Source organism: Poecilia formosa, unplaced genomic scaffold (genome assembly GCF_000485575.1).
Source record: "Poecilia formosa unplaced genomic scaffold, Poecilia_formosa-5.1.2 Scaffold30, whole genome shotgun sequence".
In the NCBI taxonomy this organism is placed as follows: domain Eukaryota; kingdom Metazoa; phylum Chordata; class Actinopteri; order Cyprinodontiformes; family Poeciliidae; genus Poecilia; species Poecilia formosa.
The window spans coordinates 2,747,522-2,763,809 of record NW_006799969.1 but is presented as its reverse complement, the minus strand read 5'-3'; the positions used below and the strand labels follow the sequence as shown (position 1 = coordinate 2,763,809).

General features: G+C 39.9%; 1 protein-coding gene across 2 annotated transcripts; it reads right to left on the bottom strand.

Annotated features, from left to right (window-relative positions):
* Window positions 1–1,000: 1,000 nt before the first annotated feature.
* On the bottom strand, window positions 1,001–12,042 carry LOC103136145 (synapse differentiation-inducing gene protein 1-like). 2 transcript variants are annotated; one of them, XM_016670146.1, is made up of 4 exons: window positions 11,489–12,042; window positions 7,941–8,476; window positions 2,648–2,785; window positions 1,001–1,771 (listed from the first exon to the last, which is right to left on the bottom strand). In XM_016670146.1, the coding sequence occupies exons 2-4, from the start codon at window positions 8,412–8,414 to the stop codon at window positions 1,613–1,615; spliced, it is 771 nt and encodes a 256-aa protein (XP_016525632.1). In that variant the 5' UTR covers window positions 8,415–8,476; window positions 11,489–12,042; the 3' UTR covers window positions 1,001–1,612. The 2 variants fall into 2 exon arrangements, with proteins under 2 accessions (XP_016525632.1, XP_007549320.1); XM_007549258.2 differs by having other exon boundaries at window positions 7,986–8,476; window positions 11,489–12,038.
* Window positions 12,043–16,288: the final 4,246 nt, after the last annotated feature.

Here is a 16,288-nt window from a genome sequence, read left to right as displayed (position 1 = left end):
CCTCCCGAAGTCTTCCACTTGGGTTAGGATTTTGTGACAGGAAACCCACAATAATATAGTTAATAAAAAACCTCTAAGTTATTAAATTACAATTAGATTTATGAGAGTAAGATTAATTCAGTCAGATGGATGTTCACTCCATCCGTAAATGTCTAAAAATTTCAAACATTACCAAAGGCTAAGAATTTTTATGACGTGCAGGAGATATGGGGCATAACATATTCATCAAACCTTTCAGTGATCCATTGTGCCATTAAATGTGAATGAAGGCCCTTTTATTTGAGGAAAGATCACTCCCCTCAGGACAGAAATGCTCCATCAAAGTAAGTTGATGATCGCTCAGAATGCCTTGATCTGAATTTTAAGTGTCCCGTTCTTCTAAGAAAGAAAATTAGTTCTAATAATTAACAAGAGTAAAGTCTTCAAAAAAAAAAAAAAGGGAGAAATGGTACTTCTCCAGATAAGGTCACAACTTTTATTACTCTGTAGGTTTACTCCACGCATGTACTCACACATTTGCGTCTATCTAGTCATCATGAGCAATAGATGCTGAGCACCTGACATGTTCTGACTGGAGGTTTTTCTTGAATAATCCCTCTAGCGCACCATCACAGGCTCTTTTAGCTGCCATGATACAGTGAGTTGAGGAGCCTCTCATCAAATGCTACTCCAATTAAAATATTAGCATTTAAGACTGCCTAAAAACTGCTTAAATTGTGGTAGCACTTGAAATATTACGTAGAGGCTCTTAGTGTCTAATGCAGCCACCCAGAGGAAAGTTTCATGCACAACTTCCTGCCTTCTTTCTCTGTTCATTTTTTAAGTTTGATAATTGTAAAAGAAACGTCCAAGAGCATAACAAACCCTCTTTAAAGAACTGCTTAGATTTTGTTGAAAACTATAATCTGGATTCATCTTTTATGAACTCCCCCTTTTTCATTTCTAGGATGTAAACCCGCAGAGCTGCTCCAGTGAAAATAAGTGACAGTGAGACATGGAAGGTGTTTCATTATTCATGCCAAATGCATTTATTGACTAAATGTACAGCACACAACAGACACAAACTACCATCATGTCCTTTCTGTCTGGTGTCGTCTTCTCACTTTTCCTGTGATGTGATCTGTTTCTGGTCTGTTCCCCAAGAAAAGAAAAAAACAATCCCATAAAATCTGACTTTCTTACCACTTAACAATAAATCTATTTACAGAGTTGCTAAGACACTGATAAACAGATGAAACACCTTTTCTAAAGTTCACATTAAGTTGTTGTGAAAGCCTAAGAGGATAAAGAGGGGTCATTTTTTTTCTGAGTTCAGTTTTCAGACAGTTTTCTTTTTCCAACAGTGTTTATTGTTCTTATTCCTTTGGTGGAAATGCTGCATACCAGAAATAAACACTCAATTTGGATCAATATGTGGCTGAAGTAATGCTCCATCCACACATGGAGTATTTCCATCCTCTGCTCTCTCTGCTTTAGACATATTTCTCTGTACAGTTTTCCTTTTCTTCATCACACAGGTTTATTAGAGGCAACAGAGATCTGCCCAGCTTTTCCCCTCCTCTCATGCCGCCTCCTCCTACTAATCTCACCCCGCCAGCAGTTGGGCCCAGTGCTATACATGTCCAGGTTTGGACAGGTAGGCTATGAGGGCAACAACCACCCCCACGTACATTCCTGTTCCAACCGTAATGGACAGGGCGGCCAGGAACAGGGCTCTTCTGGAGCTCATCCCCGCTCTGGAGAAGTCTCCCTTAGCAATGGCCTTGCCTGTCTAAAAAAACAAAGCAGAGAGTGATATGAGCTGCTGTGTTACTCATCAGCACAGAGTGTATGAGTAGGTGTTAAGCCACAGTTAAAAGAGGAAAAAAACAAGAAATGCTCTCAGGGAGCCATTAGTTACCATGGCAATTAGGTCATTATGCCTCTGACAGTGACAAATGTGTTGTTTGGTTGTTTTGGTCATTGAGGGGGGAAAAAGCAAGACCTCTATTTATTCTTCTGACGCATTACTTTTAGCTCCGGTATTTTTTTTTTTCTCCCAATAACTTCAGAAGATGTAGCAAAGCACCAAATGCAGGCAAGCCATACTTTATAATGTCAAAATTCCTAACTTTTCTTTTCCAGACTCAAATTTCAAAAGTCAGTCTCTCAAAAAAGCAAGGAAGGAGGGGATTGAGGGTAAACAGACAAATATACTTACAAACTAACGTCAGAGAAATGGATGGATGGATTTTTATGTGAAATAAAAGTGACATTTTCTAATTTTCACAAAGTATATGCTCAGAAACCTGAACATGTACTGGGTTTGCTTTGGGTCCTTTGGAACTGAAAGATAAAGACTAGTCCAATCTAAGATATTGTTTATAACCAAAAAGGGGGGGCAAACTGACACATAAGCATAAACATAATATATGAAACCCACTGCTCATACCAAGCTCACAGGCGATAAAAAAAATCTCAGCGTTAATGCTTTCTCTGCCTGGTGCATTTCTGAATTTATGTACTCAATCATCCAAAACAATTGCAAACAGGGTCACAGGGTGGTAAATGGGTTGCGGCAGACACTTGTTTGAGAGCTTGTGCTTGCTGACCTTAAGAGTGGTGCAATCAGAATTAATGACCCGCTCGAGGTCTCTGGACCCTGTACCTTGTGAGAGTAGTAAAAGGCAACGATGCCCAGTGGCCAGAAGCAGCAGAGCATAGAGAAGATGGCCAGGCCCAAGTAGTCCCGAGGGGGAAGCACGAGGAAGTTGTCCTCGCTTTCACTATCGCTGGAGCTGTCACTCTGGAAAACAGCACATTTAGAAGGATCAATAAAAAACAGTAATCAGATTTTATTATGCTTTCAAGTTTACATTTTGAGTTGGCAAAAAAGAAAAAAGAAAATGAGGCTTTGATCTTGACTGGGACACCTACAAAATGTATGAGTAAGTTAGACTGACACGCAATAGTCAGATGTACTTTGAACTTCTTCAAAGTGATGTTTCTTGACAAGACGCACCCTCCCACTCCTGAGCTTTCGCGCTCCTCCTCTCCCTCCTCAGGACGGGGTCTCTGTCCTTGTTTCCCAAAACCAGCCGTGACAGTCTGAGTTCGGTCAGCTGAAACAGATTTGGTGCTTCTGTCAACACCCGTGAGCAGGGAGACGGATAACTCGGGATTAACGGATTGTTCCATCATCACGAGGTGACAGAAGAAACAGCGAGACGACAGTGTCATTTATGTACTAAATTGCTTCTCCAGCCTGAGAGACCTCCACAATCCTTCCCTAATGTGCCAAACGTCTTACAAGGCATGGCGCGTTCCGCAGTCAGCAGATACTGTCCCTTAATGCTCAAATTCAAAGCCACAGGCTCTGAGCGGGCTAATGAATGAGGGATCTGACTGACACGAGCCCATCAGGCCTGCAGCAACAATAACAGTGTGACATGTGAGTGACCTTTAAGAGGGGGGATGCTACACTTCTTACTGCTGTACCAGAGACTGAGAGGAGGGTTTTGTAAATGAATAGCCTCCATAAGGAGCAGGTTTCATTTGTTAGGCGTGTTGCCTGCCTTCAGGGATCGAATGAAACAGGAAGAAGGAAAAAAAAAGAGAGAGGGAAATAAAAATCAATGCAAGAGGCAGAACTTCAAGCAACCGTTTTACAGGTAATTAAAGGCTGGAAAGCAAGAAGTGAAGAGGCATTCAGGCATGTAAAGGGAAGCGTGTTGTATACATTTTCTCTTGTGTCTTCTGATTTAAACAGACAGCATCATTTTTGTATTCAGAGCAATTTAGCAAAAAGCCATTGCAGGTATAGCCCAATACATTTGAATATATATATTTTTTAATTTGTAAGGTAAAACATATTATTCACAGCCTCGTTATATAAAGGAGACATTTCAAAATATTTCAGATAGTTCTTTTTTTTTTTTTTTAGTAATCTCAAAATTCTGTTTCTCAGGATTTTGCAAAACGGCAATAAACATTATGTGTAATGCAGAAATATATTTTGGTTATTTTATGGCCAACACAATCCCAGGCAAGACTGCTGCCCAACAACCAGTCACTCGTACTCCACACAGGTAAATCTTAAAGAAGACTTTTTTTTTTTTTTTGCATAGTGCTGTATCCAAGCATATAACTGGAAAGCTGGGTGAAAGGAAAACATCTTTTCAAAAAGATGAAAATATACAAGAGCAAGTCAAAAAATGATTATCAACACAGAAATGTTGGTCTACTGAAAAATATGTCATACGAACGAGATGTGTGGTCTGGATTTTGTTTTCAGCCGATGAAGCGGTGGGTGGGTTGTTACAGAACAACAAGGTTGCTGTCATTGGTCTTCTTTTTTTAGAATACCCAGTTTGGTGACCAATCAAGTGCAGTGGTGTCATGATCACTATACCAGATACTGGTACTTTTGGCAGTGTGGGTCAGACCCAGGTTTTTCTGTGAAAGGAAATTTTTAATTTTGATGAAGCTTGTTCTCTTACATTTAACGACAGATGGCTGATCTGTCTTTGGACAAACACGAGCAGCTGGCCTGACTTCCCAAATGATCACTGACTGTGAAAATCTAACACTGGACCTTAAGGAACTTGGATTTTGTGGCTTTGCTTCATAATACTCTCAAGGATTGGGGTTGCTTGTGCACATTTCCTTGAACCACACTTTTTTCTTGTGTTCAATTTTCCATAAATATTCATAGATTCAGCACTCTGTAAACTTAATATTAATTATTAATATTATTGATGTTTATGAAGCCTTCTATTGGTCTTAGGTAATTTTTTACCAGGTTTCAAAGTTTTCATTAGTTGTAAGACATAATCAACATTTACAAGAGATGTATAAACTCTTATATCCCTTTCTTATTACTGAGATGCACCTGTATTTTGAGAAAATCATGAGACGGAAGCACAAGATTAACAAGCAGTTAACAAATAGCAAGCTTTGCCAAGATAAAATTAAGAAATTCCCTGTTATTTGATTTATGAACACAGCCCACCTGGATAGCCAGGTGTATCCATCAGAACAGCAGCTGGTCATAACCGCATAAATAAACTACAAGCGCGTGTAATCTCCCGTTATCTCTGTGGCAACACTTGATAACAGTCCAGAGTGACCAGAGTGTTCAGTCGAACTGACAGCCTCTTTGATGCCGACTCCTGTCGGCTGGGTTCGCTGCTCCTCCCCGGTCTGCTCTGTCTGGATAACTGATGGAGGCTCCACCAAGACACACTGCCTCTAACAACCCTGTCACAGCTCTCTCCGAGGCCTCGTTAGCCTCAGGAGGGGATAGTCGCCTCAGCACACAGAGAACCGTGCTGGCTGGGGCAGTCACAGCGGCATCGTGGAAGGGGGACTTGCTATGTTGGCACCTGTAATTTATTTCTCCCCCGTCACACACATGCCAAACATCTGCCAGTTCAGTTTTCCCTTTCGTTATACAGTACGGCTTCATCTCCGGGTAAATAAAAATGTACATATGAACATTTTTCTTTTTTTCCCCCCCATTTTTATTCCTGAAACTCCCAAACTCTCCCCGTTTGCTGCCGTTTCTCGACACGGCGCAGCTCTGCATTAAGTCTGCTTTCATGATTTATAAAACACATAAATCATAGGTGCACAAGCAGGGAGGCGAGTAAAGAAACACAGCTGCTCGTAATGCAGCTCGAAATCCAGCTTTTCATCAAACATCTCTATTTGTCAGATTTATTTGCCCTTTTTGAATTGAAATAGAAAAAAACTTCAGCTGGAGGCTCACCTGCTACGAGGGCCATGCATCAGCCGAGTCCCGCCTAATTCCCTCAAAGCAGGACATTACTTATAGCATTAATGGAGCTTGCTTCAGTGTCTCTATCCATCTGCCAGGCCTCCGAGTGACAGGAGCTGGCGCGATCATCAGCTCGGTTAGGGTGCTATACTTCTTCCTCTGCCAGCTCAGAGCCCTGGGTATTTCATAAGTGTCCTTGCTTAAAATTAGATTTTCTACACTTCTGAAAAGAGTTTCTCTCCATGCTCCTTTTTTCTCTTCTCTGTCTTTTTTTTAAGCCATTATAGCCCTTAGACCAAAAAAAAGCGACAGTTCAGTTCTGTCCCATCGGTGGTTACACCAGCACGACATCATATAAGCAGGCAAAGCACTTAGAAAAAAAAAAAAAAAAAAAGTCTGGACTAATAAGGTCAGATATCAAATTTTCTTTGAAATTAATAAAACAAAAGCAGACTTATATACCGCATAAATTTTTTAGGACCCTAAGTACGTGGACTGTTTGGAGAAAAATTTTAATCACTTTAAATCACGCCGGCCCTCCATAAGAATAGCAAACTGAATAGGTATTACTGCAGTCTGTGCATCATGACTCATGTTCTTTTACAAGACGTCATTCTGTGCTGGATAAAAGATCATCTTTAATCACCGAGAACAAATCAGCATCATAATCAGCCTGTCAAACACTCAAAAAAACCTGTAGTAATAAGATAAATACCAAAAACTATCACTGCATCACCAGTGTGGCAAAGTGGTGGCAGCATCATGCTGTGGGGACGCTATCCTTCAGCAGAGACAGGGAAGAGTTAATGGGTGATAAATACTAAGTAAAGCTAGAAGAAAAACTGTTTTTGGCTGCGAGACTTCAGATCAAGGCGGAGGTTCACGTGGCTAAATAGTCAGAGCTACAATGGTCAGAGCATTTTCATATGTTAGATTCATAGAGGTCAAAGTCCAGATCTGAACTGGGAAAAGTTCATGCTCACAAACAGTTTCCACCCAACATGACTGAACTGGGCAGAACTTCATTCCATGCACAAACAAAGAGAGAAATACTACAAAGATTTGTAGCTGTAATTCAAGTTAAGAGGTGTTTTTTTTACAAACTACTGCCTCAGGGAAAATTTATAAAAAATCCACACTTTCAGCTTTTTTAAAATATTTAAAATCATGTATGCTTGTAGACTGCAGTTGGTGGCACTACTGTCTTATCTCCCAGCATTATCTTATCCTTCCACTTCACAATTACACACAACTTTTCTTGGTTTATGATATAAAAATCGCTGTAAGAGACATTAAAGTTTGTGGTTGTGATGTAACACAACGTCAAAAACATAAAAGTTTATGACAGCTGTTATACTTAATTAGTTTAAATGATTGAATGTGAGAGAAAGTTATGAAGGCAATTATCAGGTGAGATCTCAACCTATTAATTTTGACAATCTAAAACATCTATAATAAATATCCTGTGGAAACCCCCCCGCCCCAAAAAACAGCATGTTTCACATTCAAATACAAAGATTTGCTCCAGTTTAAAAAAGTAGAACTTTAGGCAGTGGTTCTGTTGATATGCGTACTCTCTAAGGAACTCGCCTCAGTTTGGATTTTGAAGCCAGGCACCATCTACACTTCTAAAATTTGAATTAAAACTTTTGGTTTTAAAAAAAAAAAAAAAAAAAAAAAAAGCAAATCTGGGGGAGCATGGTCCATCACTTTAGTCATTATCCTGGACTGCTCTGGGCTGCCACTGGGTCTTTTTCCTCATTCAGCCATACTTATCTTTAGTTTGGATGTAAATTGTTGCTGGCAGTAACTTTGTTGATATTTCTCTTTTTATCTGCCTCGCTATTCCAAATCAAAATGCTTTTAGACACATTATTTTCTCTGCCCCTGAGGCAGATGTCCATCCGACTTGAATTTGGTCCTGGTTCTTCTCCCTTCCTGTTTCAAGTGCGGTTTGATATTTTATGAGCTAGAGTTATAGAACGGGTCCTACTGAGCTGAAAAGTTTTTCACTACACTCGAATTAACTCGACTTTTGACTTTGAGCAGAAATGAGTTTGATTACAACTTGAACCGGGTTGCATTTAAATGTTTCATTTTTTAATTTTTGTGCTTTTTGATAAATTTAGGTTGTGCTAATTACTGAAATAACAACCAAATCAAGCTAATACATGAGGAAAACCTTTGTAGGGATGCAAAGAGGATTTTCTTTGGTGTGATCCCAGACCTCGTACTCGGGACACTGCTCCTCCTCCACCTCGTATGACACCGTCTGGATCTTCAGGTCCTTCTCTCCCTGCAGGCTGATGTCCACAGTGTTTTCTGAGGAAACCCCATATGAAACAGTATCTTTACTCTCTGTGAAAGTGGTCTCAAAGCTCTCGTTTTTAGAGTCCTTGCTGTGAAGGCTGACGTCGTCCTTGAACAGGATGAAGTTGGGCCTGTAAAAAGCCTCCACAGCCAGATGGAGAGAGGTGGCGTCCAAGAATTGGGGAGTCTTGTGCTTCCCACTGGTCCCAGTGTAGTAATAATCGATCAGGCTGTCCTGGTATGGCTGGTTTGAGTAGTCACACTGGTAGCCCTGGTAGTCGTTCTGAACCGCATGCCTGCTGGTTTTGTCCAGCAGGGGGTTTTGAAGCTCGCTGAGGCTCTCCATGATTGATGGGCTGCTTTAAAATCTCGAGGTTGGAGTCCAAAGAATCTCTGTCAGTGTTGTAGCTGTGAAAAGAGAAAAAAAAAACAAACAAAAAACAAACAAACACATCAAGCAAATATAGTTTCTAAGAAAAATGACAACGGTAGCTTTTCACTGTGGCACATTCTTTTTAAATTAGGCGCAGTATTGCAGGGTAGTTCAAGCCACACATTCTGGTTTAGGTATTTTAAAGGAATTCAGTGCAGGAAATGTTTCATTTTATTGGCAACTGACATTCCTCTCACAAGCTTGCAGCAGACAGAGCCATGAAATCACCATCTGCTGTATGTTCTACTGTTGCATCACTTGCCCACAGTTTCATACAAACATGTCAGGAAAAAAAAATCCTTCAAATGTGTCACGCTTGGTTTTACTGAAAACTGGGGGAAGTGAGGTAGGTGCTTCTGAATTTGGTCTCATGATTCAATTTATCTTTCTGATATTCTCACAATCCCATGGGTTAAATGAGGAAAAAATGGTTAAAGGGACAATTCAGGACTTTTTTTTCTGTTCTGTTAAAAGAAGCTAAATCTCTCTTGGCAGCCTAATGTAGCATATAAATCCATATAAGTTCATTCAAAAAGCTGGACTTAACCGCTAGACCAAAGATGACCTCTAATATCTTAAAACGACTCCAACAATTGTCATCTTGTTTGCAGTGGGAGGTTAACAACACAGAAGACACAGATTATTTACAAGGCAAACTGAGGTAGGAGGCAATGAGCCACCAATTATCTTTCTGTTGAAGCAGCATAACCTGTTTACTGTCAGATGTCTGAGAAAATGATCTTTGGTTTAATAAAACTGTTCAAATTGTTCAGAATTCTTGTACAAAAAACTCAGACGTCGAACCAGAAAAAAAACAAACAAAAAAATAAAATACTGTCTTTCTCGCCAACATGTGCACATCACACTTGCAAAGTCTGCACTACTTGGCTTGTTATGAAGGTATTTTGCACTTTAAAGTCTCATCTCACTGCTGTTTCACTCGTGAGTTCAACTTCCAATCCAACTTCATCCTCTTCACTCTGTACAATTACTGGCTGTGAAACATTTCTGACCAAATGGTGTTTCTGGGGAAGGTCAGTTACGGTTTTGTTGCATAACAAAATTTACAATAAATACAGTAGTAGCACTTTCTTCTTGTCAGATTACAGGAAATAAGCTTCTGAGTACTGAAACACGTTGCTGAAAATATGCTAATGGAGGATAAGCAATTTCATAGCACATTTGTGATTTTTACATAACTTCACAGATACTTTATCAGGAAATAGTCCTTCCGTTCTGGAAGATTATTGATGATGCACAGCCTCCAACCTCTACCTCCCATGTAAATGATTGTCAGTCCACTGCAGACAGGAAGATAATTAAAATATTCTCACTGTAGTGTTCACATAAACCACTGTGAAGTCTTTAGGAGTGTTTTAAAACACCAGATCTCCACTTTCAGTCTTGTCCCTTCGCGTCTCACACTGGCTGTTTACTGGAGACGCCAAAAGATAATCTGCTGCATGCAATACAGTAAACGGATTCCGCCTTCACATGGTGCCGTTAAACTCAGGGTAATAGACTTACTCTGAGTTTAATGACGCCATGTGAATGTGAAATCGGTCTTGCAAAACACTCTCCAGTTGATGCCAGTTAGTGAATACGTCTAAGCTTTTGTTATGAGTCCAGAAAATAAAAGTATGTGCTTTAAACTGAACACTTTTATTTATGTTTAACACTCTCATTTTGTATTACAAAAGGAAGTAGTTATTGAATTATGTTAACACATTTAGCAATGGAGGATTTTCTGACCCCTGGTAGTCTCAGATTGTTTCTGTAGGGTACTTTTAGGGATTTTGAGTGAAACTAAATGGCTAAGGCCAAGACAGAAAAAAAGAAAACCATTGTGATAATACCTCAATGACTAAATGTTAGCTGCTAATGAGGCTTCTGACGTTTTAGTCATTCTGTATCATATTAGTGAAAAAACGAGCATTTAAATCCAAATCATGTCACGTAACCCAATGCTGGGCAACTCGAACAAAAAAAAAAAAAAAGAAAAAGCCTTAAATCCTGAACTAAAAACAGAATTGCATCTAGAGAACAAAACAAAAAGAGTAAGAAAAGGCAGTCACTAAGGCAACAAGTCTGTCAGTAAGATGGTGGGCAATCTGGGCATGTCCTGATTTGAGTACGCAAATGTTGTGCTTTGTGTAGCAAGTGCAGCGCCAATGCGCCAGATCGTCCTAAATCTAGCAAATCCATCTCTCATGGTTTGATTAATAATAAAATTAGATCACATCCAGTGAGGCAGCTGCACTGAATTAGCTGAAAACTGGAAAACAAGGTCCCTCTGACAAAAAAAGAAAAAAAAAAAAGAAAAGAAAACTGTACAAGGCTTGATTTATCAGACAGACGTTGAGGGGCGGAGATGACCTGCAGATCTGCAGGAGACCTTTGAAACCTCTGACCCCAAGAGAGCCAAAGCTCAGGCTGCCACGCTGGATTTCACAGCTGTTTGCTGTGGAGATGCATGACTAATGTAAACTGAATCTGAGCCCAGAGTCACACAAACACAAGCACACAGAAGCCTCAGAATCAATATCTACAACAATGTGTCCATCCTCACAAGCCTCTGAGGATGAGCCACAGTCCAGATAAGGGATTCCATTACACACTACATTAGACAAGGAAAACCACATCACACATCCAGGAATAAGTGCACTTGAGTGAGGGCTCCGACTTCAGAATTACTGATGATGCCTGTTTTTGTTTGACCACAGCAGTTTTCCTCCTCTCCTCGAAATGCACGCAACTATAAATATACACTTCCCCACAATTACGTGACATTGCGTAGCTTCACTTAAAAGTGCTGAACTGAATGTATTGAGCAAAAATTTAATATTTTTCACATTTTCTTTGTTCATTTTTTTGTGCAGATTCATGTCTTTCTGTAAAAATCACACACACACACAAACACACACACATAAAAGCACATAGGAACATTGTTGGTATACTAAACATGCCCGATTGCATCGTTATCTTACCTGTCGGAGAAAATCCCGCCGCTGATTTTCTCAGCATCGTTCTTCGGCGCAGCTGAACCGATGGAGAGGGATGGACGAACCCACCATCCTCTACTTCAGATTACGGCCAGTTTTGGAGGAAATGATCGTTCCGGTGCTATACATCCGTGCGGACGAGGAGGCTTTTCCGTGGAGTTGGCGCGCGGTGTCCTGCATGTCATGGCACCACTGCTGCGTCTGGTTGGTAGATTTTACGCACGGTCTATCTGTCTGAGCTCCAAGCAACTCCGACGGAGGGCGATCCGACTCCGGCTGAGTGGCCGGCTGTGGGCGGCGCGGTGTAAACTCTACTGTTGACTTCACGTTTTACAAACTTGCTCGCTTGGGCGTCTTCCTCGGTTTATGGGTCTGACATGCCTGCTGGGGGATTTTTACGCACCCCCGCGCCCAATGGTTCCGGTTGCATAAGCTGAAAGTCCTTTATTGGCTCCTGAGATAGCCACTTGTGCCTGTTTTTGATCATATGAGCCACTTGTGTTGATTTCTTTCACAATCTGCTTGAGTGTTATTCATCCCCACTGAGAACGCCCACTATGTGAGAGAGCCACACAAAACATAAAGCTCCATCACTCCTCTGCATCCTTCTCTTTATTCACACGTAAGACTTTGAAATTGATTCTAAACACAGTGAGGCATTAAACCATTGTTGGAGTGATTTCATATTTGTATGTGATTAAAGTTTTCAAAACATCTTGTTCATTTATTGTGAGGCTGCCACTATGAATGTATTCTTTTCTCTTGAGCTTTTAATAACATGCGGCAATTTATCATGGCAAACACTGTTTACATAACACACAGGGCTATGCATATGCATACATACAAACATGTTTATGTCCCTTGAATGTCTTAACATTTATAACCACTAACTTCAATTAGTGCATAACTGTTAAACTAAAGGAAGACGCTTTATGGGTTTAAATATTTTTAGAAATAAAAATCTAAACTGGCGACCTGTCCAGGGTGTATCCTGCCCTCTCGCCTGTTGGCAGCTGGAGATGGGCACCAGCACCCTGACCCCAGTGGGATGAGGGTGTAAGAAAATGGATGGATACAAATCTAAAAAGTGTGGCCTGAATTTGTATTTAACCTCTGAGTCAAAATACCAAGTTTAATCTATGAATGCTTATGCTAAGATTAAACTCATCTGGATCTAGTGACAATATGATGTCAGTTATAAAAATGATTCTGTTTTTCCAAACTGATTTGTGACAGTGCCCCATAAACAATTAAATGCCATAGATTTTCCTCCCACTTTTAGAGTTTGCAATGACACAGAAAGGTAACATACTTTATATATTGGATGGTGAACATAATTTTTATGTATTGCTACAAATTCCTGATTGGATTTAGACCATACAATGGCAAACCCACAGCATGATGCTTCCAAAACCATGTTTCACAGTGAGGATGGTCTGTACAGAGTGAAAATATGTGTCTACCAACAATATCATAGTTGCATAGAGGTCTAAAATGTAAATTTTAGTGTCATTTTACCAGTTCCCTCTTCCTTCATCTGTATGTCTTTTGGTTCCTACTGTGGTTTCTCATGTTACATGCTAAGTCCCCCCCTCCCCCTGAAATAACGATACAGAAAAACGAACACATGGGCGTATCTTATTCAGAAGAAGGACTGTGTTCCACTGGCTCATAAAAATGCCAGGAGTTAATAATGTGGAAGCCCAGGCTCTGTCACATTCACTGGGCGATGCATTAGGGTGCTGATGGACACTTTATGGGGGAAACATGGGGCTGCATTTATAAGACAGGGCTCACACGAGCCGTGTCGCTCTCTGAGTCACCTTGTGTTCACATGCACACGGCGACGTGGCAAAACATCCCAGCCGTCTTCAATGATGGATACTGCTCCCTGGGGAGATGAGTGTATTAGGAAAGAGAGTGAGGGTGCGGAGGCAGGAGGGGAACCTGTGACTATTTACCTTCTTGGTGCAACTCCTCCTTTCTCAACTGTCAGTTTTAGTAAAATTACAAAGGATCTTCTTTTATTTGAATTTGCGCCAAAATGTCAACATGACCCACAAATGCGATGCAAACCCAGCGCCACATTGAGCACAGATCAAATTTTTTAATAAGAACAAACTATTTTCCGTGCTACTGTAGATAGTCTGTGAATATTCATGCTTCTCCCTGTGCCCCTTTCTTCTGCTCTATTTTCTACTCTATATTTAGGCACCGTGTCACCACATAGTAGATGCACTATTCATCAGCAGTGTTTTCCTCAAAGGTTTGTGATCTAAAGAAACAAAAACACTGCTGGAGCTAACCAGGCAGGCATTAACAGACTTCCTATTAGCTAAAGCAAAGTCAGAGGAGAGTTACCGACAAGTTACCTTTTCGCGTTTTTTTTTCTTTCTTCTTTTTTCTCTCTGACTCTGTGTGATATTGCAGCCAAGTCTGATACCATGAACCTTCCCGGGGCCCATTAACCAGCTTTAATCATTTGAACACTTTTGGGAATTAATCGGTCTAATCGGATTGGCAGGGAAAGTATCAAACCACTTAATTTGATCTGGCCTGGTTAGGTTTTACACAGAAACAGGAGGGGTGGGGCGAGGGCACTATAAGCAGCTTTTCCCATGTGTCCCATCAGTTGTGTTACTTCCTGTTTGACTGAACGCTTCAGCAGTTTGCCAATAGAAACTATTTGATGGGTGAAACGGTCCAACAAACGTCGGTTTAAACAAGGAGTTTAAATCTGACGCACTTACAAAGACCCTACACTTCCACATATCTGATATTTTGGTTTCTTTTGTCTTCTGGTTCTTATCGCCTGCAGCATCCTCAGCTCCTCCGCCACTATGTCCACCTGTCACTGCTCTCCTTTCTCCTTTTTCTGAGACATTCATAGGGACTGTCACTATCTTCATTGTATTAAATATTATACAGTATACATAAATATATACAGAGTGACTGTCACACATTTCATCAGTCCATAAAACCTTTGAAAAATTTTGATATATACAAATAAAAATTAAAAATCAATGCCACAAAAATGCCATTAGTGTGCATTTTTATTGAATTGGCCACAAACTCAATAAACTTAAGTCTTTCCTTTTGTGATTTATTTTTATCAAGTATGCATGGTCAGCAGAAAAACATTTACCATTTGATGTTTCAATATCTCAAGATGTTATACAGTAATTACCCTTAATTACCAACTGCAGTGCTATTGATTAATCCATAATATTAATAAACCTCAAACATGAATGTAAGTAAGGTTTTGTCTTTCTTAGGGCAAAATCTGCTTTATATTTGCATAATCACTGTGGAGCTGCTATTGTGTAGAATTATCATTACATTTTCTCATCTATTTTTTATTTTATTTTCATTTGTTTAAGTGAGAATTATGATGATGCAATTCAAAACTTTCCAATAAACTTTCTAACATTAAATAAAATCAGTGATGAAATATAGCAGTTGTTGTGCAGCAGCAACCTCAGCCTCCTAGGTACTGTTCAGAGAGGTGGGTTGTTTTACTTCACTGTAAATCCTCAGTTTAATAAATGCACACAATTTCTCAATTGACATCTGATTCCAAGTGGAGCTCTCTGTCCATTTTTGATCCACACACGTACGGGTCCAATCATCTGGTCCGTCATTCATTTCATGAGTCCATAAGACCTTTGAAAAATTCTGTCTTCAGCTATTTCTTGGCTCAGTTTAGATGCCTCAGCTTATCTGTCAGATTTCAGCCTTCGTTTCCTCGGCCATGTCTCTGGGCTCTGGACATTTTGTACTTCTCGATTCTCCAGGTTGGTTGCAGTCATGGAATATTTCAAAACCGTAAGATAATGGGTTCTTGCTGGCTTGACACTTATTCTTCATAAATCCGTGGCCGTTCATTTGTGTCCTTTCTTTCTCACGTCACATATCACACCCCAACAAATGAGCAATTTCAAGAGTGCTGCATTCCTCTGGGAGATTTTTGGGAATTTTCAGAGTAAATCAAATCTCTTTTTGACCAATTTTGTCTAAAGAAAGGAAGCTGGCTAACTATTATGCACATATTGATTTAGGGTGTTGACCTTCTTAGGCCACACCCTGTCTCATTACACATCACCTGCTGCTAAATCCATTTAGCGTCCAACTTGGAGTTAGAACGTATGTCATGTAAAACATGTTGTGAACTGTCAGCACAGTAGGTGGCATTATACACAGTGTGACATACAAGAGATTAATGATACTTTAATGTACCCTTAACATAGACCAATATGTAAAAAATACTTCTCAGTAGGTTTCCCTTGTATGCAAGTCTGCAATCAATTAAACTATGCATGAAATGGTTAGATTGACAACATGCCTGACAAACCAAAAATAAAGTCTGACACATTGGGACTCTGGTCAAAATGTGTCTTTTTGACCGTTATGTATAAAATGAAAATTTCACATTTTTAGCTTAGGCAGGGCTGCTGTTTCTCCAGTTTTTGTTTTTCACAAATATTATGATAGTTCCTTGAATCTTGCGCTATTTAATTGGATCCATTCTTCACTCTAACAGCGATTTGTTGCCAATGCCATCGGTAGCAACAAAAACCAATAACATGATTAATTTGTTCCTTTCTCTCACCATCTTGGAGGTGTTTCATTAAATTCTGCACCTTTTTTTCCCTCCATATTCAATAAAAATGCTTTAAGCATCGATGCTCTTTTAACGTTAGCCAGTCCAGATAAGACTTATTTCTAAAACACAAACCATTAGCTTTAGTTTTTTTCTTTTGTTCTAACTCTGTATTTTATGTTAGG